The following is a 25,664-nucleotide window of genomic DNA, read 5'->3' on the forward strand; positions in this document are numbered from 1 at the left end:
GTATACCAGGCATGAGCAAACTTGGGTCCCCCAAGTGTTTTGTACTCCCACAATTCCTGGCTTCAGGCTCCTTCCTTTTCCCCCTCAGTCGCTTAAGCAGGAAAGGGCCTGAGGCCAGGAATTGTGGGAGTTGATGTCCAAAACACCTGTAGGGCCCAAGTTTGCCCATGCCTGAGTTATACGCTGTGCATGTCTTCCTTCTTAAGAAAGGAAGATTTGGCCATGGTAGTCCATGATCTTGTTATATCTCAAATAGACTACTGCAACATGCACTATGTGGGGCTGCTTTGAAGGTTGGCTGGAAGCTTCAAGTAGTCCAGTGGGCAGCAACCAGGTTTCTATCTGGAGTACAGGGAGCACACAACTCCCTTGTTGCGCCAGCTTCACTGGCTGCCAGTCTACTACCAAGCACAATTCAAAGTGCTAGCTTTAGCCTATAAAGCCCTAAATTATTCTAGCCCAGCTTACCTGTTTGAACATGTCCCCCTATGAACCATCTTGGAGGTTAAAATCATTGGGAGAGGCCTGCTCTCAATCCCACCCTTCTTGCAGTTGCAACTGGTGAGGATGAGAGACAGAGCCTTCTTGGTGGTGGCCCCTCAGCTATGGAACCCCCTCCCCAGCAACATTAGATCAGTTCCCTCCCTCCTGACCTTTAGGAAGAAAGTGAAGACATGGTTTTGGGACCAAGCGTTTGCACAATGATTCCCAGTGCAGCAATGACCTCTCAGTGCAACAATGAACAATGCAAATGACAATTGAAATGGCTTCTGGAATATGCTTTTGGACTCTGTGATTTAAAGTAATTGCTTTAAGTGACATATTTTAATTATATGATTTTATATGTTGTTTTATTTATTATATGTATTTAAGGCATTGAATTTGCCTTTGTTGTGAGCTACCCTGAGTTCCCTTCAAGGTGAGAAGAGTGGGATATAAATGTGATAAATAAATAAATAAGTTGAAACATAAATAGGTACAGAGGTAAGACCTCTGTCTCAAAGCAACAGATATTACCTGTCAAATGACATCAACTGTTCTTCCCTGCTCCTCTCATTGGCCTGTAATAACAAAATTAGTTCTAAGTGAGGCAAGGCAGAATTTGTATTACAACAAGTTGGGAGAATGTGATGTAACCATAAGAACATTTAGTACAACACTAGCCTAAACTTCCTGCTGATTTCAATAGACATAACATTTAAAAAACACACACCAGAAAATTTTGTCTCATGTCCAAGAAAAAAATAACTTTAACTCACAAGGCTGTCTTTTTGACCAGGTTTCCAAAGTCAATAAACAAAGTCACTGCTCATATGGATTAGTACCAGTTGCCATAGTGGTAGTAATAAAAAGGTTTCCTCCTGATCATATTTATAATCAACTGAGGTTTGAATACAAAACCTGTTTCTCTTACATAGAATCATAGAATCAAAGAGTTGGAAGAGACCTCATGGGCCATCCAGTCCAACCCCATTCTGCCATGAAGTAGGAATATTGCATTCAAATCACCCCTGACAGATGGCCATCCAGCCTCTGTTTCAAAGCTTCCACCACACTCCGGGGCAGAGAGTTCCACTGCTGAACGGCTCTCACAGTCAAGAAGTTCTTCCTCATGTTCAGATGGAACTCTCTTGTAGTTTGAAGCCATTGTTCTGCGTCCTAGTCTCCAGGGAAGCAGAAAACAAGCTTGCTCCCTCCTCCCTGTGGCTTCCTCTCACATATTTATACATGGATATGATATCCCCTCTCAGCCTTCTCCTCTTCAGGCTAAACATGCCCAGCTCCTTAAGCCGCTCCTCATAGGGCTTGTTCTCCAGACCTTTTATCATTTGAGTCGCTCTCCTCTGGACACATTCCAGCTTGTCAATATCTCTCTTGAATTGTGGTGCCCAGAATTGGACACAATATTCCAGGTGTGGTCTAACCAAAGCAGAATAGAGGGGTAGCATGACTTCCCTAGATCTAGACACTATGCTCCTATTGATGCAAGCCAAAATCCCATTGGCTTTTTTTGCCACCACATCACATTGTTGGCTCATGTTTAACTTGTTGTCCACGAGAACTCCAAGATCTTTTTCACACGTACTGCTCTCGAGCCAGGCATCCCCCATTCTGTATCTTTGCATTTCGTTTTTCCTGCCAAAGTGGAGTATCTTGCATTTGTCACTGTTGAACTTCTGTTACGGGAGGGTCCCCAATTTCCAAAAATCCAGGAGATCAGTGAAGAAGGAAGAGACAGAGACAGCTTTTGCAAGTTCACAGAATTTAATGCTTACCCAGGGTAAGGGTGCTCCAGCTTCCAAAAATGGCTGATGTGGCACAGAGCACTACCTCAAAGCATCCAGTATTTATAGGCAGAATTACCTAGTTTTCACATGCGCATATGGGTCTTGACATTTAACAATCTAATCATTATCAATTTGTCCTCGAGAAACCGCGGCCAAGAACATTTGTTGGCAAGATACTATAATTTCCACTGCTCCCCTTTTCATCAGCTGACCAGCCACGTTCCCAAATGAATTACGTAAAGGTGAATCTTTAGAATGAATCATAACTTCATATATATCTCTTTACACATATACGACTCCATATATCTTCATATATGTATCTTTAACTTATTCAAAGCAAGCATTTCCCTTATTAATTCGTCTGTAATCACAATACATTATTTTCCTATATTCTTATTAGAATATCATAGGACTGAATTACCTGCTATTTACATCAGATGGAGGATAGATGGCGCTGTTGTACCATATCTTCAAATGTCCTAGTTTTGGATCAATAATTATCGATTTACCTGTAGAGCCAATTCTCTGACCTTCCACATTTAGCACATAGCCTTGGCTTCCTCAAATATTGACTTAAGATATGGCTCCTTCCTTATTCTAGTTCCATTTCCATCTGTTAGTTTCCCTTCCACCGGAATTCTCTGCTTCCCAGCCTCAAGAACGGACAGGTAAGCTTTTAAGGTAAGACTTCTTCATTAATTCCATTAATTCCTAATTACTTTTTCCCTAATGACTGCCACACTTCATTTTGTTAATTTTGGCCCATCTCTCTAATCTGTCAAGATCGTTTTGAATCCTGCTCCTGTCCTCTGGACTATTGGCTATCCCTCTCAATTTGGTGTCGTCTGCAGACTTGATGATCCTGCCTTCTAACCCTTCATCTAAGTCATTAATAAAGATGTTGAACAGGACCGGGCCCAGGACGGAACCCTGCGGCACTCCGCTCGTCACTTCTTTCCAAGATGAAGAGAAAGCATTGGTGAGCACCCTCTGGGTTCGTCCATTTAACCAATTACAGATCCACCTCACCGTAGTTTTGCCTAGCCCACATTAGACTAGTTTCCTTGCCAGAAGGTCATGGGGGAACTTGTCGAAGGCCTTACTGAAATCCAGGTACGCTACATCCACAGCATTCCCCGCACCTACCCAGCTTGTAACTCTATCGAAAAAAGAGATCAGATTAGTCTGGCATGACTTGTTTTTGATAAATCCATGTTGACTATTAGCGATGACCGCATTTGTTTCTAAGTGTTTGCAGACCACTTTCTTAACAATCTTTTCCAGAATCTTGCCTGGTATCGACGTGAGGCTGACCGGACGGTAATTGTTTGGGCCATCCTTTTTTCCCTTCTTGAAGATTGGAACCACATTGGCCTCCTCCAATCTGCTGGAACTTCTCCCGTTCTCCAAGAACTCTCAAAGATGGTTGCCAATGGTTCCGAAATGACTTCCGCTAGTTCCTTCAATACTCTGGGGTGTAGTTGATCTGGCCCTGAAAGGGGACTTGAACTCATTTAGAGCGGCCAGGTATTCCTGTACGACTTGTTTCCCAATTTGGAGTTGGATGTCCTCAAATCCCTCATCCACTCAGTCTTGTTGAGGTTGAAGATGACTTTCTTTTTGTGAGAAGACCGAGGCAAAGAAGGCATTAAGTAGTTCTGTCTTTTCCCTATCCCCTGTCAGCATTGCCCCATCTTCTCCTCGAAGAGGCCCTATCACCTCATTGTTTTTCCTTTTTCTACTAACATAAGAAAAGAATCCCTTTTTATTGTTTTTAATGCCCCTGGCAAGCCGGAGCTCGTTTTGCGCTTTAGCCTTGCGGACCTTTTCCCTACAGGTGTTGGCTATTTGTTTGAATTCTTCTTTGGTGATTTCTCCCTTTTTCCAGTTCTTGTGCATGTCTCTTTTGTGTCTCAGCACAGTTAGAAGCCCTTTGGACATCCATTCTGGCTTCTTTGCACTTGTCCTATTTTTTCTTTTTGTTGGCACGTTTTGCAACTGCGCCTTGAGTATTTCACTCTTGAGAAACTCCCATCCATCCGTAACTCCCTTGTCTTTTAGTATCTGTGTCCACGGAATGCTGCTCAGTGTTTCCTTCATTTTTTGGAAATCAGCTCTCCTAAAGTTCAAAATGCGGGTTTGACTTGTCTTAATTTCGGCCTTCCTTTGTACCTCAAATTGCAGGAGCACATGGTCACTTGCCCCTAAGGATCCTACCACTTCGACCGCATCGATCAGGTCCTCCGCATTTGTTAGGATGAGATCAAGAGTAGCCAATCCCCTTGTTGCCTCTTCTACCTTCTGGACCATGAAATTGTCTGCAAGGCAAGCGAGGAATTTGTTGGACTTTGTACTCTTGGCCGAGTCTGTTTTCCAGCAAATATCGGGATAGTTGAAATCACCCATGACTACTACATCTCTTCTCTGTGTCTGTTTGGTCAACTGTTGGCAGAAGTCTTCATCAAGTTCTTACTCCTGGCTTGGAGGTCTGTAGTAGACTCCTACAACAAGATCTTTTTGAGTCCCAGTTCCCTTGATTCTTATCCAGATGCTTTCAAGCTGGTTTCCCGGATTGCTGTCATGCATTTCTTCTGCAGCATAAGGGTTTTTGACTTATAAGGCTACTCCGCCTCCTCTCCCCTTTGTTCGGTTTCTGTGAAAGAGGTTATAGATGTCTACATTCCAGCGATAGGAGTCATCCCACCAGGTTTCAGTGATGCCTTTGATATCATATTTGTGGTGTTGTGCTAAAAGCTGGAGTTCGTCATGTTTATTTCCCATGCTCTGTGCATTAGTGTAAAGACATGTGAGCCCCTGAGATCTTCCCTTGAGCTGTTTAATTGGGATTATTGTGCTTTCGGTACTTGGTCCTCTTTGTGTTTGTGCAGCCCTCCGTTTAGCCTTCTGGCTATTCCCTGGCATTGTGGGTAAAGTAGTGTTCGCAAAGCTGTTGTCCCCCTCTCCCGGTGGACCTAGTTTAAAGTGCGCCTAATGAGGTTTGCGAGTCTGTGAGCAAAAAGGGGTTTTCCTACTTGTGTGAGATGCACCCCATCCCTTGCCAGTAGGCCATCCTCCTGGAAAAGCAGGCCATGGTCAAGGAAGCCAAAGCGTTCCTCCTGACACCATTTTCTAAGCCAGTTATTGACCTATACTATTTTTCCGGCACTTGTAGGACCGTGTTTTATGACTGGAAGGAGGGATGAAAAAACCACCTGTACATTACATTGCTTTAGCTTTGTTCCTAGAGCTCGAAAATCATTTGTGATCTTTTGAAAAGTATGCCTGGCAGTATCATTGGTTCCTACATGAATCAACATGAGGGGAGGACGGTGATGGGGCTTGAGGAGCCTGGTGAGCCTCTGAGTGATATGGTGTATTTTTGCCCCTGGTAGGCAGCATATTTCTTGAGCCATCCCATCCGGTCTGGAAATGAAGGCTTCCGTTCCTCTAGGGAGGGAGTCGCCTACTACCAAGACCTGTTTACTTTCAGGATTGGCAGGGCCCCTTTTGCACAATGTAGTGTGTAGGTCCCCAGAAAAGTGATCCTGTTGGTGTGAATTGTGTAGGTGTAAAGTGTTGTCCTCCTCCTCGACATCCCCAGTGCATTCGTCAAGGACAATCCATTGAGATTCGTCCAAGAGCCTAGCGTTCTCCTGTATATGTTCCTGTTGCACCTGGTCTATGGTTGGGGATGGTACACCTGCATGATTGTGTAAGTGTGAATGTTGTGAAGTGTTGTCCCAATCAGGGCTATCCCCCACACACTGATCAAGGACGAGCCACTGATCAGTATCTAAGCCATTCTGGTCTTCCTCAAAGTGTTGTGTTTCTTGGTCAAGTGATAGCTGTGTGAGAATTTGGAATCTATTGTGTAACTGCAGCTGAGCAGAAGTATTCTGAGGAGGCTTCCGGGTCCTATGTCTCTTTCTAAGGGTGACATTCCTCCAAGCCTGAGGGTTGTCCACATCTGAGGTGATCTCCTCTTGAGCCTCCCCATAATGTTGATGTGATATAGGCTGCTAATCACATCATTAAGCCAACTTGTACAATATCAATACACTATTATTATTATTATTATTATTATTATTATTATTACTATTATTATTGTCAATACTAATGGTGCAATAGCTATTGTATTTTGACAATATCTAATAATAATAATAATAATAATAATAATAATAATAGTCTATTTATTTATTGATTGATTGATATTCCACTTTATCTCCCTGGATATAAAGTGGCGGATTGGAATGAAGGAGGGAAGGTCACATTCCAAAAATATTGTAGGGAAACCCACTTCAAATCCACCACCTCCAAACTGGAATCCAGGTAGACTTTTGAACCACTTCATACTGAATCCCTATTTTAGTATTATGCCTGCTGAAGAATTGAGAGAACCACTTCAGCCTTCACAAACAGGCAGCATGGAGGATCAGTGATGGAATCTGGCTATAACTAGACCCAAATATGGTCAGATTAATAAGAGTCTATGCAAAAGAAATTTCATAAAAAGTAGCTATATTTCAATAAAGCATCAAAGCCAGACATTGCATTTAGTAATGGATTGGCCAACAACTTACACTGAGTCGGGAACCAGCTCTTGCCCGGGCGACAGTTTCCTTCTCTTTTTCTGACACTCTTCTCTGCACTGCTTGGAAGTTATTTAAGGCCGCAGAAAAGTCATTCATTAAGCGCTCCTTTTGAAGCTTCTGCTGGCGCTACAAAACAGGTAATTGTCTTGTCACTTATTGCAACAAAAATACCAAAGAAAACTCAACAATTTCATACATTTCTTCTTCCCTTATTTCTAGCCCAACCATCTTACATCTGTTACTGTAAGTCTAGAGCAAAGCTTACAAAATGTTTAATGTTGGTGACAATTTTTAGACCTGTATCATTTCGCTACATGGTAATTCAGTTTCACTAGCAAAAGGAAGTTTAAATCAACCACTTATAACAGATGCAGACACATACATAAATTGCAAATACAAAATGTATGGGGACAAATAATTGCATTTGTATATTTTAAAATATATGATTGATTGCTTATTTCACATAGACCAGGGCTTCTTAAACTTTGACTGAAGGCCCATCTACACTTCCATTTAAAATCCAGATTATTTTCTTTGAACTGGATTATATGGCAGTGTAGACTCATATAATACAGTTCAAAACAGATAATGATAGAAAATTTAATAATTTGGATTATATGGCAGCATAGATCGAGCCTGGGTTTTCTTGCTTGGGAGAACTGGGTGGAACTGGATGACCCTGGGGGTCTCTTTCAACTCTGCTGCCTCAAATCTAAACTCTGTTTCTGGGTATATTTGGCTCTCTAATTCCAAAAATAGCACCAGCTTTCCCCTATCAGCTCTAGTTTTTGAGATTCAGAGCATATGCCATCAACCAGTTACCATCTGTTAGCCCATACAAAACTATGATAACAATATCTAAGAAACTAGAACTGATGAATGCATTCTATCCAAAACAGTTTTCAGATTCAGTGCCTCAAATAATTCAAGGAACAGGCCTAAAAACCAAGACACCAATATATTTTTGTTGGGCTGTGTTGTTGTTGTTGTTATTTGTTACCCTCCTCCCTGCAAGGCTTGGGGTAGGGTACAGCATAGGTAAAGTGCATAGATAAAATCATAAGACCATTGAAATACTAATAACAACAATAACAACTATTATTATCATTATTATTACTATTCAGACTGACAGAATTCTGGAGCACAATACTCCTAACCTCACGATCGTGTTAAAAAACAAAGCATAGATCATCGATGTTGCAATCCCAGGAGACAGCAGAATTGAAGAAAAGCAACTGGAAAAGCATACACGATATGAGGATATAAAGATCGAACTGCAAAGACTTTGGCACAAGCCAGTCAAGGTGGTCCCAGTGGTGATTGACACACTGGGTGCAGTGCCTAAAGACCTTGGCCTGCACTTAAAAACAGTTGGCACTGACAAAATTACCATCTGTCAGCTGCAAAAGGCCACCCTGCTTGAATCTGCATGCATTATTCGCTGATACATCACATAGTCCTAGACACTTGGGAAGTGACCCATGTGTGATCCAATACAACAGCCAGCAGAGTGATCTTGCTTCCTGTGTACTCATTTTGTTGTGCATCAAATAATAATAATTTTATTTATTACCTGCCTCTCCTGATGGCTCAAGGCAGGGTACAACAAATTCAAAAACGTATGAACATAAAATATATACAATAAATTACATAAATAAAAGCATACAACAAATAAAAAACCTTGCAACAAACACATTAAAAGGCAGACATAATTTTAAAACACATTAAAATCATTTGTGGTTATAAAATGCAAGTTTAAATTCAGAATTAAAAATTGGCTGTCAGAAGAAATATGTTTTTAATTGTGTTTTAAATTCTGACAGCTTGGTATCACTATTAGCAGTGTGTGTGTGTGTATGTATGAGAAGAAAATTCTTAAGAGCAAGCCAGAGTATTTGATCACCTTAACAGTTTAAAGATTTTTAAGTGTTTTAATTGGATTTTAATAAATGGTTTAATTTAATTCTATTCTAATATCTTGTGAATTTTAAATTGTATTTTTAATGCTATGAGCTGCTCTGTATTTTAATTGGGAAGAAAAAAATCAAGATATAAATTAAGATTTTACATGTATAGATATATACATTCATATATACTCAACTTAATAGGAACCAAAACAAACACTGAGCAATAAGGGGAATAACAGAGGAGCTCAATTCAAGGTGCTGGCATTGGCCTATAAAGCCCTAAACGGTTCTGGCCCAAGATACCTTTCCGACAGCATCTCGACCTACGAGCCCACCAGGACTTTGAGATCGTCCGGGGAGGCCCTGCTCTCGATCCCGCCTGCCTCACAGACACGCCTGGCGGGGACGAGAGATAGAGCCTTCTCGGTGGTGGCTCCTTGGCTGTGGAACACCCTTCCCGTGGACATCAGACAGGCCCCTTCCCTGTTGATATTCCGCAGGAAATTAAAGACCTGGCTGTTCAAGAAAGCGTTCGAACAAGAAGTGCAATAATTGGTAATGACGACAGGAATGGAACAACGGAAAATGATACTGGATTGTGATTTAGACGATGAGACGACGTGGAATGGCTTTTGTATTATTGATGATGTTTTTGATGATGATGTTTTGGGTTAATGCTAGATTGATTATTTTAGATTGTGTCTTGAATTTGAATCTGTTTCTATGTTGTACACCGCTGTGAGTCACCCCCGAGCTGAGAACAGCGGTATATAAGCAAAGTAAATAAATAAATAATAAAGTAAATAATGAGGAGAATGGCTGAAAGGAAAAGAAAGGGGAGAAGGAGCAGCATCAGTCAAGGTGCCTCTGGATATGTGCAGAGCACCCTTTCCTAGAAAAAAAGCTCTCTCTTCCCCCTTTTTTCCTGATTGTGTGCCTGAGGTGGCCTGACAGTGGCCTCTAACACTCACCAAACTGGTTTAAAACCAAACCAAGAATGTTCAATTTGGAAGTCCCTGAACAGACTCAGAAGTGAAGTGGGAAGATCAAAAGACAACCTGACAAAATGGCACTACCTAAAATAATCCTCCACCTTGGGCAATTGTGGAGCAGAACAAACAACTGCATCTGTATGCTTGTCTACAATGTCCTGCCTCATGTACAGAGGAAGAATTGTTTAAAGTTACAGACAATCCGGTCATTGTTTTCCAATTATGGTAAAAAAAATATTTAGCTGCTTGTACTCCTATTTTTATCAGTTTTGTACTTACTTATGCAATGCTTTGATACAAAATAAATAAACCCATCAAACATAATGCCTGTACTCTCAAATATCTAAAAGCACAACAAGTATTATTAGAAATAATAGTTTTCTTTCAATCCATCAAAACTACAGAAAGACTTCACAAACCTGTTCTGATGTAGATAAGGGGAGTGGTAAGGAACCCAATTCCTTCAGGTATTCATTGGTCTCTTTGGCGAGTTGGTTTGCTGTGTGCTGCAACTGTTGCCTATGAAAAATGCATTGTTTAGCTTTGGTTTCTAGATTCTTCAAATTGTAACATTATGTCAGAACTGGAAGAATGTTACCCATATTTTTTTGTTTAGTTTCCTTAAGCAGTGAGTTGTGATGGCCATACAAACCCTGTTGTGTGTCCTAAAATGTTAATATTTCACATGTTACAGAGCTACTGAGGTCAACAAGCACTCCTAAATTGAAAGCCTTTTTATATCAGGCTATAAAAGAGAGGCCGCTTTACGTTTGCCCAACTGTTATCCAGAAGCCATTACACTTGGCTGAGAAATTTCACAACATTAAGACCTTATGCCTGACTTTGGGGGCGTGACTCAAAGTGAAAGTCCTCTCACTTTAGCTCTCTGTGGGGGAGAAGCAATTTGCACAGGAAAGCTAGTTTGGGGGATCTAAAACTGGCAGTAGCTCCTTCTAGAAATAGAAGGAAAAAGATTGTCCACATAAGCCAATTTTTCTTAGTGATCCATGAATCCAGAAAAGGAGTAGCAGTCACAGAAAAGACAGTGGCTTGAGTCATCATCACAGCTCTCTGCAAAATGCATCCCAACTTTCAATCTGGACACTCCTGGAAAAACACACCCTTTCAGTATAATAAATAAACTGAAAAGAAGAGTGAACATTGGGCATGTCCTCAATATAAGACAAGTTTTTTTTAACTTGAACCTTTACATCTAGAACCTTAATATCATCCGGGAAGGCCCTGCTCTCGGTCCCACCGCCATTGCAGTCTCGTTTGGTGGGGACGAGAGATAGGGCCTTCTTCATGGTGGCCTCTCGGCTGTGGAACTCCCTTCCCAATGAGGTTAGATCTGCCCCCTCCCTCCTGACCTTAAACTTAAATCCTGGTTACCGGATCAAGCATTCACAGAATAGTTTGTTTATTGGGGAAGACAAGATTTTATTGGACCATACTTGGACTGATTTGGACAACGATTTAAATTCTGGTGATTTTAATATATATTTTTAATTATTTTAATTGTATATGCATGTATTTATTATGTGTTTTATATTATGTTTGGCATTGAATTGATGCCTATTTGGAAACTGTTCTGGAGGTTGAGAAGGACAGGGTATAACTGTTTCAAATAAATAAATACTTCTCCATTAACTCTTATAATTTGTTCTATCAACCCCAGACATTAGTGCTAAGAAATTCAACATCTCACTCAATATTCCACTTTGACACTATAATGCCAAGGTTAAGGATTGTGTAGAATGATGATACTTACAGGTTTTCCTGCAGTTTACTGGAGTCCTGTTTGGTTCCCAGCTGGTTTATCAAGTTCTTTATCTGTGATGCTATAGAAGCAAAAGTAATGATCTGTTATAATTTTGCCATAAATGTTATCCATGAAGCAGGTGCTGCTAAGAAAATATGTCTCAACTCATATTCTGATAGAAACTATGCTTATCTGAACAGATTGCATTGGCTTCAATTTCGGTAATGTGCTTAAAGTTTGCAAAGTATTTCAAAATGCAATTTCACTAGCCAACACACTTCCCAATGTGTTGAATTCTTTGATGCAACATGAAGTTGTCTTTCAATGAATAAAATATAGTCAGATTCAGAGAATTTTAAAAAACTCTCTTGCTATTGTAAAGATAATGATTACAAAACACAGGCTGACAAAGCCTGTCAATCCAACAGACCATTTTGGTGCCTGTGGGAACCAATGGCAATGCAAGGCCGAGCCTTGGGTAGATTACATAGGATTATGAGGCTATGGGTAGGAAACCGAAGGATCTTGAGGTCATAATTTCATCTGTTCTCCCAGTTCAAGGCTGTGACCCAGGAAGGGAGAGAAGGATAACAGAAGTGAATAACTGTATTTGCAGATAGTGCCAATAGAAACAATTTGACTTCCTGGACCATGGTCTGAGGTTTAATAAAGTTGGACTTCTGGCAAAGGATGACTTGCACCTCCCAGAGGTTGGTAGAAATGTTTTTTGCTAGGAGCCTCGCACATTTGATGAGGAGGGCTTTAAGCTGAGTTATCTGGGAGAGTATTTGCGTAGGCAGGAGTTTATCAACTCTTGGAAGCCAGGTTGAGTGTATCTGGGGAAAAATAAAGTGGAAAAGAAACTAAATGAATGTTGTTGAGGAGGTCTACTACAGGCCTCCAAGCTAGACTGAGGACTTGGATGAGCAGCTCCATTGGTTGCCTATATGTTTCTGGGCCCAATTCAAAGTGCAGATTATTACCTATAAAGCCCTATATGGTTTGGGTCCTGACTATTTATGCAACCACATCTCTGTTTAAGATCTGCTTTTGGGGGGGGGGGGGGACTTCTCATAGTCCTACCTCCATCATAAGCGCAGTTGGTGGGGATGAAGGAGAGGGCCTTCTCGGTAGTAGCCCCCTAGCTCTGGAACACCCTCCTCAGGGAGATCAGGCAAGCTTCTACGCTTTGATGTTCCAGAAGGAATTGAAAACCTGGCTTTATAAACAGGCTTATGGCAATAAAATGGTAAAGGTTTCTCCTTGACATTAAGTCTAGTTGTGTCCGACTCTGGAGGTTGGTGCTCATCTCCATTTTTAAGCCGAAGAGCCGGCATTGTCCGTAGACACCTCCAAGGTAATGTGGCCAGCATGACTGCATGGAGCACCATTAAATATAATAACATCCAGTGGCTGATTTAATGGAAACAACTTTAAACTGGATTTTATAATCTCTATTTAACCAGAGCAGTGACTGAGATGTTTTAATTGTTTTATTTATGGATGATGGTTTGGTATCAATTTAATATGTTTGTTTTCCCTTTATATTGACTTTTGTTGTTAATTTGTTGATTTAACTAGCCGCCCTCTGTCATGCGATGCCTTGGGCCCAGTCTCTGTATATGTGTTTTGTGTGTATATATATTTGTGTATATATGTGGTTTTGCGCATGCGTTCTAATGTTGGGTTTTTTTTTGTTTTGTTTTTTTGCCATTAGTCTCTCCCATTGTGTTTTTATGAGTGATGGTAACTTGACCTGAGAGGTGTCTTGTGTCCACATTTGGTGTCAATTTGTCCAGTGGTTTTTGAGTTATGTCAATTCCACAAATGAACATTACATTTTTATTTATATAGACTAGCTGTACCCGCCACGCGTTGCTGTGGCCAACCTTCCCTCCCTCTTTCTCTCCTTCTTTCTCTCCTTCTTTCTTTCTCTCCTTCCTTCCTTCCCTCTTTTTCTTTCCCTTCTTCCTTCCCAATCTGTTTCTTTTCTCGCTTCCTTTGCTCTTTGGTTCCATCCTGTCTTGTCTCTTTCCTTCCCTCCCTCCCTCTTTTTCTCTTTTGTTCCTTCTCTCCTTCCTTCCCTCTTTTACTTTTTTATTTCATTCTCTCCCTCCTTCTCTCCTTCCTTCCTTCTCTACCCTTCTGTCTTTCCTTCTTTATCTCCTTCCCTCCTTCTTTACCCTTCTTTCTTACCTTCTCTCCTTCCCTCTTTTTCTCCCTCCTTCTCTCCTCCTTTCCTTCTCTACCCTTCTTTTTCCTTCCTTCTCTCCTTCTTTCCCTCTTTCTCTCCCTCCTTCCTTCTCTACCTTTCTTTCTTTCTTTCCTTCTTTCTCTCCTTTTTTGTGTGTGTATGTGCATATATGTGTGTATATATGTGTGTCTGTGTATATATATGTAGTTTTACGCATGCGTTGTAATGTTGTTTTCTGTTTGTTTTTTTAAAGTCCCTTCTGCTGTACTTTTCGGTGTTTTTATGCGTGATAGTCACTCGTTGACCTGAGAGGTGTTTTGTGTCCACATTTGCTGTCAATTTGTCCAGTGGTTTTGAGTTCTGTTATTCCCACAAACGAACATTACATTTTTATTTATATGGATTAATAATATGAGTTTACATTTAAGTAAAGCTGTAACCCCCCTCGAGCTTGTGAGGAGAGGCAGGAAAGAAATAAAACTATTATTATTATTATTACTAAGCATGTTGCATGAATAGCCGAAGCTAATTTGCTGACTCTCTAGGCCAGTGTTTCTCAACCTGGGTGTCGGGACCCCCGTGGGGGTCACGAGGGGGTGTCAGAGGGGTCACCAAAGACCATCAGAAATCATAGTATTTTCTGTTGGTCATGGGGGTTCTGTGTGGAAAGTTTGGTCCAATTCTATCGGTGGGGTTCAGAATGCTATTTCAATGTGGGTGAACTATAAATCCCAACAATTACAACTCCCAAATAGCAAGGTCTATTTTCTTCAAACTCTACCAGTATTCACATTTGGGCATATTGAATATCTGTGCTAAGTTTGATCCAGATCCATCATTGCTTGAGTCCAGAGTGTTCTCTGGAAGTAGGTGAACTACAACTCCAAAAAACTCAAGGACAATGTCCACCAGACCTTCTCAGTATTTTCTCTTGGTCATGGGAATTCTGTGTCCCAAGTTTGATTCAATTCCATCATTGGTGGAGTTCAGAAGGCTCTTTGATTTTGATTTTAGGTGAACTATAAATCCCAGCAACTCCAGCATTACGAAATGACAAAATCAATCACCCCCAACCTCACCAGAATTCAAATTTGGGCATATTGGGTATTTGTGCCAAATTTGTTCCAGTGACTGAAAATACATCCTGCATATCAGATATTTAGATTACGAATCACGACAGTAGCAAAATTACAGTTATGAAGTAGCAACGAAAATAACATTATGGTTGGGGGTCACCACAACATGAGGACCTGTACTAAGGGGTCGTGGCATTAGGAAGGTTGAGAACCACTGCGCTAGGCACCTTACAAGAGCAGCTGAAACTAACTGCTCAACCCCTTTTTTGAACCATCCAAGGACTGGTCTGGGAACAGAAGGAAGCCTGTAGTTGGAACTCTTTGGTGATTAGAGGAAACCATCAATATAGCCACTGTGGTATAGTGCAGGCATGGGCCAACTTGGGCCTTCCAGATGTTTTGGACTTCAACTCCCACCATTCCTCACAGCCTCAGCTTAAGCGGCTGAGGGGGGAAAGGAAGGGGCCTGAGGCTGTGAGGAATGGTGGGAGTTGAAGTCCAAAACACCTGGAGGGCCCAAGTTGGCCCATGCCTTGTATAATGTATATAAGCTGCCACTTAGTCCCATTATTATTACTAATAATATTAATATATAGTAATATATACTGACATTGTACTATGCTAATAATATAATATATTGTATGAATATATATATATTGTAAGCCGCTCTGAGTCTCCGTAAATAAACAAACAAATAAATGGACTCACTGCTCTGTGCAAAGCGTTGGACGTTGGTGCTGCAGATCTGGATGATAGCGTTGAAATCCCGGGGCGGAAGGCCCCCGGGCCTGAAAGTCTCCAACGGCCCGTAAGACATGGTTGAAGCGGGAGCTCACGAAACCAGAAGCGCCGAAATAGAAGAAGAAGAGCCAAGCCGGGAAGCCACCATCTTGACCGCGACGCACGCGCAGAACGAAGGTCTGGCTCCTCCCCTCTCCGCGCAGGCGCACAAAATGAACCCGGAAGTGACTGCTTCAGGCGCAGTGCTTAGGCTGAGGGCGTCACGTCACGGGCAGTGGAGGAGGAGACATGTGCGCATGCGTCGCGCCGGGTGCCAGTTGCGGGAGAGCTTCCTGGTTGCCATAGCAGTGTTGCGGCCTGGAGTCATTTCTGCTTAGATCCTGGTCATGTTTTTTTTTTTTTAGTTTGGGCGTTGGCTGGATTATTTGAAAACGTCAGTTTTTAATTGTACCAAATGCATAACATTATAGGTGAACCATAACTCACATCAAGGAAGGAGAGCCACTACAAGAAAGGAGATTCCATCTGAACATTAGGACTGAACTTCCTGACTGTGGGAGCTGTTCAGAGTGTGGTAGAGGCTCCTTCTTTGGAAGCTTTTAAACAGAGGCTGGGTGCCCAGGGAGGAGGGAGCAAGCTTGTTTTCTGTTGCCCTGGAGACTAGGTTGCAATGGAGCAATGGCTTCAAACCAGAAGAAAGGAGGTTCCATCTTTTTTTTTTTTTGGTCGTGTCAAGAGTTGCACCTGTTGAAGTCAATACGGACTTTAGGAGGGTCTCCTCAGTAAGAGAGACCCCTAGGACCGCACCAAAGAGGGCCCATGACGTTGGCAAGCCGTCAGAGAAGCCTGATTCCAGCAATGTTATTAATATTAATAATTGAAATGAGACTCTTGCCAAGGCGAAGAAGTGGCACCCAGGTTTATTAGCAATTCAGCTGAAGCGGATGCAATTGCAGTGATCATTCAAATGCAAGCATAAAGAAATACATTTGATGCTGCCATTTATATAGAGTTTTCAAAGTTGCAGAGTTCAAACTTCCCGCCCCAGCCTCCCTGCCACCCTCCACTGCGATTGGACAATGGGCGAACAGCTGGGAGGTGGCCCTGCCGCCTCTGGACCAATCAGGAAGCTCCAGTGGTCCGCAGGGTCCAATGGGGAGGCTTCTGCCATCTAGCAGCGATAGCAAATCAGAAAAGAGGGAGGCGGGATGAAAGGACACAAAGGAATCTATGAATGAATGTGAAAAAAATAATGCCATGTGGCCGGCGAGACAAAGGGGAAATCTCAAGCCAGCCTGATCTATTGTGCTTTTGGTGGAATGAATCAACATGTGTAAACTGGGGTAATTGTTTCTTGGTGGAGATAGCTGAGTTAATCAGAGCAAAGGCAAAAGGTTTTTCGAGGACCTTTTGTCCTTCAGGAGGAAATATGATTAAGATTTTTGCCAAAGGGGCAAGCTGAGGGCTGGGCAATTCCTCCGAGGGCCACCAGCTGCCCAGGCTATTGTTCATGCAAAAGGAAGTTGTGGATAAAAAAATTCCTGGAATGTTTTGTGCTTTGTAGTCCCTTTGGTGGAGTTTCTTCATGTATATAGGGGAAACAAAGGTCAGAAGAAAAGGGGAAAGGCTTCTGCCACACAAAGAAATCAGAAAACACATTTCATATATCCAAAGTTCATAAAAGGCAAGATTTCATAAGGTTTGTCCATGTGGGAGGAAAGAGTGTCCATAGGGGATGGCTAAAACGCAAGAGTGTTGCATAAAGGTCCTGGCAGGAGTTCTTGAGTGGCCCAAATGGACCTGGTGTCTCTGGAAACAAGCTTTGCTCCCCGTCCATGGAGAACTACAGCTCCCAAGAGAGGCAGGGACCCCAAGGTGTAGCTATTTCCAAAGTTTCATGAGGTCCTCATTGTTGTTAAGGCCTTGGCAAATTGACCAAGACTTAACCCCTATTGTGCAGTCTGATACCTTTGTCCTTTGCAGAACTATAAGTCACCATCCCTTGTTAGGGGGGAGAGCATGCTCGACGTCACTGTTGTGAGAGAATTGGCCGTCTGCAAGGACGTTGCCCAGGGGACGCCCGGATGATTTTATGTTTTTATCATCCTTGTGGGAGGCTTCTCTCATGTCCCCGCATGAGGAGCTGGAGCTGATAGAGGGAGCTCATCCGCCTCTCCCCGGATTCGAACCTGCGACCTGTCGGTCTTCAATCCTGCTGGCACAGGGCTTTCACCCACTGCGCCACTGCAGGCTCCTCATTCCATCTGAACATGAGGAAGTGAGAAGGGCGGCATATAAATGTCGTAAATAAATAAATAAACTTCATGACTGTGACCATTCAGCAATGGAATTCTCTGTCCCAGAGTGTGGTAGAGGCGCCTTCTTTGGAAGCTTTTAAACAGAGACTGGATGGCCATCTGTTGGGGGTGCTTTGAACGTGATTTCCCTGCTTCTTGGCAGGGGTTGGACTGGATGGCCCATGAGGTCTCTTCCAGCTCTGATTCTATCATGCCTGGTTAACCCCGAGAAACTCCATCAGTACTTACTTACTTAGGCGAGCCCTCGTTGTCCGAGTAGGATAATCCTCCAGGATGGGTCCGTAGGTGACTGTGGAGCCCTATTCTTGATCTGCATCATCTCCCACAGTGAGGGCATTGGTTTCCAGATGGAAGGCGGTCCCAGTCGGGTTGGCTTGACGTGCCTTCCTCTTGGCACATTTCTTTCTTTCACCCTCCATTCGTGCCTCTTCAAATTCTGCATCATTGTTGGTCACAGCTGACCTCCAGCTGAAGCGCTCACAGGCCAAGGCTTCTCAGTACTCAGTGTCTTTGCCAGTTTTTAAGGTTGGCTTTGAGCCCATCTTTGAATCTCTTTTCCTGCCCTCCAACATTCCGTTTTCCATTCTTGAGTTCGGAGTAGAGCAAATGCTTTGGGAAACAGTGGTCAGGCATCCGGACAATGTGGCCGGTCCAGCGGAGTTGATGGCAGAGGACCATCGCTTCAATGCTGGTGGTCTTTGCTTCTTCCAACATTCTGACATTTCTGTGCTTGTCTTCCCAAGAGATTTGCAGGATTTTCCGGAGGCAGCGCTGGTGGAATCGTTCTAGGAGTTGCGTGTGACATCTGTAGACAATCCACATTTTGCAGGCATATAGCAGGGTTGGGAGGACAATAGCTTTATAAACAAGCACTTTGGTATCCCTACGGATGTCCCAGTCCTCAAACATCAGTACTTCAAATTTGTTATATTGAGCAAGTTGCTCTAGATGCATCATCGGTGGGGTTCAGTGTGCTCTCTGGCTGTAGGGCAAACTACAGCTCCCACTATGGTGAGTCAGGCACCCCAAACCTCTCCAGTAGGTTGAGTTAGTCATGGGGGCTCTGTGTGCCAAGTTTGGTCCAGGTCCATCATCAGTGGAGGTCACCGTTTCTTTGGTTGTGGGTAATTTGTTGTTATCGTTTTCATGCAAATTCTCTGTTTTGTTTATTTTGAATTAAGTCTATTTTTGTATTGTACGACATTAAATGTTTTCCTTTTATGTTGTGAGCCACCCTGAGATAGTGCGGAATAGAATTTGTTTTTACTTCGTTTTACTTAACTACTACTCCTGATGCTGAAGGGGTGCAACTTTCCCAAAGTTAACAAGCGGGCCCATCCAGGCAGACCCTATATCCTAGGATCTGATCCCAGGTTTTCTGCTTTAAACTGGATTATATGAGTTCACACTGGCAGATAATCGGGTTAAATATAAAACCTGGGATCAGATCCTGGGATATAGCGTCTGCCTGGAAGGGCCTTGAGTGGGGATTTGAGCCATGGTTTTCAGAGTTATACTCCAGTGATCATGATGTCGAGCACCCCCCCCCCCGCCCAAAATAAGAGATAGTGACTTATAGTTCTGCAAAGGACAAAGGTACCAGACTGCACAATAGGGGTTAAGTCTTGGTCAATTTGTCAAGGCCTTAACAAACAGTGAGGATCCCATGAAACTTTGGGAATGGCTAGACCTTGGGGTCTCTGACTCTCTCTCTCTCTCTCTCTCTCGAGAGAGAGAGCTGTAGTTTTCCAAGGACCATGGGACCGGCTTCCATCCCAGCGCTGCAGGGCTTTGCGTCTTGACCCAGTGGAACTCCATAGACTCCCTTTGTCTGGCTTTTTGAATTCTGCTGCATTCCTGGACTTCACTCTCTTCAAGAGCTTGCTCTCTACCCATGAACTTTCTTCAAGACAACTTATGAATTCATGCTGTGTCCTGATATAGTCTGCTTTTTATAATTGATATTATTAATCTCTCTCTGGGGTCCCGGATGGGAAGATAGCTGCATATGATTTCCCTGTGTATAATTTCTGTATGGTTATTATGCTTCCTTGTATTCCTGACCATTTGCCCCTTCTCCCTCCAAAGAAATATGTAAGGGAACCCCCTGGCCTTCAGAAACTAAAGACTGAAACCTCCCGCCAAAGACACCTTTGCATGGATAAAAGAAGGAGATTCTTATCTCTAGCCTCGGAAGATGGCCCACTAGAGTAAAGCATTGTTTGACAAAAGTTTCTGAAAGATAAGGGGAAACCTCCCCCTCTGCTTTTGTTTACTTAGCATTAACCTCAGGCTGCCATCATTGTTCCCCTGTCTCACAGCCAGGAAGGATCAGGACACATGTTGACCCTTTGTCTCACAAGAGCACATGGCATTCCTTTGTTTAAGGACTTCTTTCCCAGATTCCTGTGTGCTCCCTCATCCTGCCTCCATTTCTCCTGATTGGCTGTCACCACCAGGTGGCAGAGGTCTCCCCATTGGTTCCTACGGACCACTGGAACCCATCGCCCAATCATGGCAGGGAACAACAGGGAAGCCGGGGCGGGGAGTTTGAACTGTACAACTTTGAATTTTCTATAAATATGACTGTATTGGTGTATTCCCCTCATGCTTAGCTTGGCGAATGATTGCAGCTTTGCATCCGGTTTCAGCTGAATCGCATTAAACTTCGATGGCTCTTCTTCAACTGGTGAGACTTTTCATTGGGAAATCAGGGAAAAATATGGGATGCTTCTCTGTCGCGCCAGGGAAAAAAGAACTCTTTGATGAGTCTAATTGGTCTCTGCCTCCTGGCAAAGACCCTAAATTGGCGACCACGAAGGTACTGGCTTGGGTCCACACTAAATTTTTAGACTAAATTAAATCCCTGGTCCTAGGGTTTGGGGACAGTCCTCCACGAGTGATTCTTGCCTAAGTGCTCTATAAAATAAACCAGTGCACCATTGTTGCCCACCCAGGCATCTCCCTCATGGCTGGACTGACTTTGGACTCTGGCACAAAGGAGCACAGGGAAGCTTTTCCAAAAAGACTTCCTGGAAGAAGGGCCACAGACGTGAAGGGTGAAGACGTCTGAAGGGTAAGCCAAAGCAACCGTGTTGCTACTCCAAGATGCCAGGTGGAGGGATTTTGGGTTTCACTGTCCAGCTTCGGAGACCGTCCACTGGGAAGGGGAATTCTGGGACTCGGTAACAAATTCTGGTTGAGGAGTGGTGGTCATCTGGCATTTGAGGTCCAAACTCTGCAATCCAGCTCGCTCATTGCGGACCTGAGGGGACTGTGTAAGTAAGGCAGTCCTTCCCTTGGTCTACAAGTCCGTTCAGGTGGTCACTCGGGGTTCTCCAGTTAGGGACCTTTCAGCGGGAAGTTCATGTTGCGGTTGGCAGAACTGGTCTCCTGATTAGCTACTGGATAGTAGGGCTGATTGGAGAAATGGGTGCCTGCCGGTCCAGGATCAAATGTCCTGTCCCTAAGGAGTCACCTTTAAGTATGCTTCTGGCCGGATGGGGACAGGCTAGTATCATGTGCTTTAGTTTAGGCCAGAAGGGTCAAGTATTGTGTGCATAAGTGGCCTCAGAGGCCCTTGGAAGGTGGAGCCACTTGGCCTCCTTGTGGCAGCTCTGACCAGAAGCTCATTCTCTGTCCAGCCTCGGAGTTTGGCCACTGGAAGGGGGGGGTTGGAGCTCTGGGCAGGCTGCCATGATAGGGCCAGGTGGACAGAACCTGCTTATGATTCATGCTTTTTTTTGGCCAAAAGCCGGATAGGTGCTGAAAGGGAGGAGGGCACCAAGTCCCCTTTTCCAAAAAGCTCCTTTCCAGATCCTTTACCTCCTCCCCCAGAGGAGGATCTTCTTGAAGTTTTGCTTGTCCCCCTCCCTGCCGCCCCAAACTTCCTGCAGCAGGGAGTTCCTCTCCCCAATCCCTTGGCCCCTCAATCCAAAGCTCCTCTACTCTTTCCTTTGTTCCAAAGTGAACCCACAGCCTTTCTCCCCCCCCCTTTTTTTCTGCTGCCTTCTCTTTGGGGAAAAATCTGGAGGGGGGGTAGAAGAGAGGGAGCAGGCTGGAACTACCTTTTTCCTTTGCCTAAGGGCTCCCTGGCAGACCCTGGGCCTTCTTTTTTCTCTCTCTCTCTTTCACTGGAAAAGAGAGGGGGGAGAAAGAAGGGGAATAGCTTGTACAAAATATGACCCCTTTGTGTGTCCCCCCCCCCCTTGAAATCTGGGGGGAGAGAGGTCTCACCTGGGCTTGTTTTTTCTTTCTCCCTCTTTCTCCCTCTTTTCTTTCTCCCCAAATGTCCATTTTTGGGGGTTGCCTGTACCTTTTTTTCTTTGTCTCCTGTAGCCATGCCACCTCCTTGCTAGAGTTTTCAAAAAGACTTCCTCTTTCCTCAACAGGAAAGGGAGAAGTCTCCCTTCCCTCCCTCCTTCCTTCCTTCCTTCCTTCCTTTGTTTGACCCCTTTGTCACTTTTCTCCCTTGGAATATGGAAGGGAAAGGGGCTGATCCAGATTTGTTATTTTTTTCCTCTCTCTCCCATTCTGGGAAATGTGATGGAGGGGGGGGGGGGGGAGAAGGGAAGGAAGCTTCAGCCAAGCCTTGTGTTTGTAATTGTGTTCCCCCTCTGCTTTCCCCTGGCCTTGGGGGTTTCTCCTTCCTTTCTGTGAAAATAGAGGGAATTCTACCCCTCTCACACCTTCAATCTCCCCTTCTCTTCTGTGCAACTACAAAATCCATTTTCCAGAGGCAGTCACCAATGTCCCTGCCTTTTCCTTTGTTTTCTCTTCCCCTTTTCCCATTACTCCCCAACTTCCCCTTTTTTGCTTTCAAAACCCCCTCCCTTTTTCCTCTTGCAAACAAAGGGAGGTGTAAAAGGGGACTTTTTTCCTGTTCCTGTTTCCTTTTGCTAAATAAGGAGGGGGGGATGATCCATGCCTCCAAGCTTGCTGGGTTTTTTTCCTTCTCTCTCTCTACTTCTCCCCTTTCTTTCTAAGAACCAGGCCTCACAAAAAGAGTTCTTTGCGCTTATGTCTCTGAAACCCATCCCTCTTTTCTCGCTCTCTCTCTTCTCCCTCCCTTCCCATCTTCTAAGAAGCCAATATTCTGTGAATTCTTTCCTCTATTCCCCAGAGAAATCCTGCTGCTTCCTCTTACCTCTTTCTTCTCAAACCTAAGAAAGGGATGTTCCAGAAGCATTCCCTCCTGACATTTCACCCACATCTATGGTTAAGTCTCTCTCTCACACACACAGTCCCTCCAATGCTTTTTTCCTTCCTGGCCCTTCCTCCCTCCCTTTTCCCTGAACGCATGTATGTGAATGTTTAACTTATCCCATTAACTGCCTTAAATATGAGGGGGAAGTCGAGGTCCAGGGGTCTCCTCTGTGCAGTGAAGAGGACCAGGAGGCCACCAGACATCAGATCGAACAGTGGGACCCATAATCCACTCCTGCCGCTGAGGACAACTACCTGGGTGAGGTGAAAATGGGAGGTCTATGGGCTTCCCCGTGTGGCAGCTGGAGCCCGAATGGCACAGGAAGATCCTAAAAGAGCAGGACAAGACCCCCATGCCACTCAGAAGAGACAGCCTCCCCTTTGAGGCTGATCTGAGCCCCCACAGGGGAATGCCATCGCAGGAGGTGCCCTGGGAGAAGCACCCAGGGTCCCATAGCGGCCGCCATGAAGGAAGGATGCACTGCCTGTTCCAGAAGCTGTGCAGAGGGATGGCCCAAAGGAGACCACTGAAGTCCTCACCAGCTATGGATGTTTTCCCTTTGTTTCCCTATTAACTGCCCTAGGGCCAGGAAGAGGGTTGGGGGGGGGGCTTGTAAACCTTCTTTCTGACTATCCTAGACATTACCCTGATCCTTTGTGATGATGGAGAGCCAGATCTGTCTGTGGTCACCAGGAGGCGCCATGCCGGGAGAAAGTGTGACAAAGCTGTGCCTGGTCTTTTCCCTCCCCCAAGTGCCAAGGGAGGAGCCACAGCCAGGAGAAGCCAGCACCCCCAGGAGGACAGAGGACCACTGCTTGCGGCCAGATGGGAGAATTCCACCATGTGCTTCAATCCGCCATCTTTTCCATTGGGGACCTGACCTCTGCATACTATCACAGCCTCCATCGTCTCGCTCCCTTTTTCATCACTCCAGACCAAGGGACACTTGCTTCAACATCATGTGATCAACCACCATGGGTTGGGCATCATCTTTCACCTCTTCAAGTTCCTGCCACACTCTCACACCCTACTGGGTCCTGCTGTTGTAAGCTTATGTTGCTTAGATTGGGCCTCAAAATAATCAACGGAATACAATCTAATCTGTCTAGAGAGAGGCCCCAGGTGCTAAAGTATTGTTGAGGCTTGGGAAAATGAACGTGGCCATTTTCCAGCCTCGAAGGGAGGAATGATGTCGATCACCACCACCCTCCAAATTAAGGGATAGTGACTTATAGTTCTGCAAAGAACAAAGGTACCAGACTGCACAATAGGGGTTAAGTCTTGGTCAATTTGTCAAGGCCTTAACAAACAGTGAGGACCCCATGAAACTTTGGGAATGGCTAGACCTTGGGGTCTCTGCCTCTCTCTCGAGAGAGAGAGCTGTATTGGTGTATTCCCCTCATGCTTAGCTTGGCGAATGATTGCAGCTTTGCATCCGGTTCCAGCTGAATCGCATTAAACTTCGATGGCTCTTCTTCAACTGGTGAGACTTTTCATTGGGAAATCGGGGAAAAATATGGGATGCTTCTCTGTCTCGCCAGGGAAAAAAGAACTCTTTGATTAGTCTAATTGGTCTCTGCTTCCTGGCAAGGACCCCTAAATTTTAGCTCTATAACAATCATACCACTACACCAGGGGTCCTCAAACTAAGGCCCAAAGGCCAGATATAGCTCTCCAAGGTCATTTATCTGGCCCTCGCTCAGGGTCAACCTCTTGACAACTCAGAGAGAGCCCCTTTGATTGATGAATGTAAGCACAGCCAAGAAGAAGGGGGAACATTTCCATGCTTGCTCTGGTTTCAGCAAGACAAAGAGACATGCTTTTTCATATGTTGGAGGTTGGAACCTGATATTCTTATGATGCTCAGATGATGTAGGGATGATGATGATTGTATGAAGATGTATGTACTAGTATGTTCTTTGTTTGCCTGGACCTGGCATCTATAAAAGCCACCATCCGTGCCTGTTTCATTGCTCTGGTGTCTTTAGAGAGATGACTCCACACCAGAGTCGCCAGCTGGATAAATAAAGCCGTACCTTTTCTTATCTCCAGAAAGGATGTCTCTTGGTAATTATCTCTCCTTTCCTCAAAACCTATTTCCCTGCCATTTCAGTTTGAGGGACTGTAACCTGGCCCTCTGTTTAAAAAGTTTGAGTACTCCTGCACTACACCATGCTGCCTATTTAGCATTGCAGTTGGAGAATTTCATTTCGAAAGGAATCAATCAGCAGAGGGCAGCAGCAGCCTCTGAAAGTTTGTGCACATCTGAAAAGGGTTAAGTGTTGTACTTCCTTTCTTGTGTTTATTTTCATGTGCTTGCTATTTTCAGAACAGCAGAAGCAGTTTCCAAGAGTATGCAGAAAGCCACTGCCTACATGTGAGAAATAAAATCATCTCTAAAAATAACCAAGGCTTGTTCTAATATGTACACTACTATCACTTCAGCAGTCAACTGATTGCATTCTAAAGTTCAGACTTTCATCAATGTAAAAAATTCTAAATATGCAGATAGCTGCCTTGATTCCTGTCAACAAGTCAGTCCTAGCAGTCTACATCTCTAGCACGTGCAGGTGTTTTGTTAAGCTGTG

General features: G+C 43.9%; 1 protein-coding gene across 3 annotated transcripts in view; it reads right to left on the minus strand.

The window, feature by feature from the left end:
* The window catches only part of LOC137095063 (nuclear inhibitor of protein phosphatase 1-like), a 74,791-nt gene extending 59,042 nt beyond the window's left edge, over window positions 1–15,749 (minus strand). For all 3 annotated transcript variants that reach the window (XM_067461264.1, XM_067461265.1, XM_067461267.1), the window contains exons 1-5: window positions 15,520–15,749; window positions 11,551–11,620; window positions 10,199–10,298; window positions 6,869–7,006; window positions 1,018–1,061 (exon numbers count right to left, since the gene is read on the minus strand). In XM_067461264.1, coding sequence (XP_067317365.1) covers window positions 1,018–1,061; window positions 6,869–7,006; window positions 10,199–10,298; window positions 11,551–11,620; window positions 15,520–15,628 — 461 coding nt within the window. In that variant the 5' untranslated portion in view covers window positions 15,629–15,749. The remainder of the gene's footprint in view (window positions 1–1,017; window positions 1,062–6,868; window positions 7,007–10,198; window positions 10,299–11,550; window positions 11,621–15,519) is intronic.
* Between the last annotated feature and the right edge of the window lie 9,915 nt (window positions 15,750–25,664).

The sequence above is a fragment of the Anolis sagrei genome, chromosome Y (assembly GCF_037176765.1).
Source record: "Anolis sagrei isolate rAnoSag1 chromosome Y, rAnoSag1.mat, whole genome shotgun sequence".
In the NCBI taxonomy this organism is placed as follows: Eukaryota; Metazoa; Chordata; class Lepidosauria; order Squamata; family Dactyloidae; genus Anolis; species Anolis sagrei.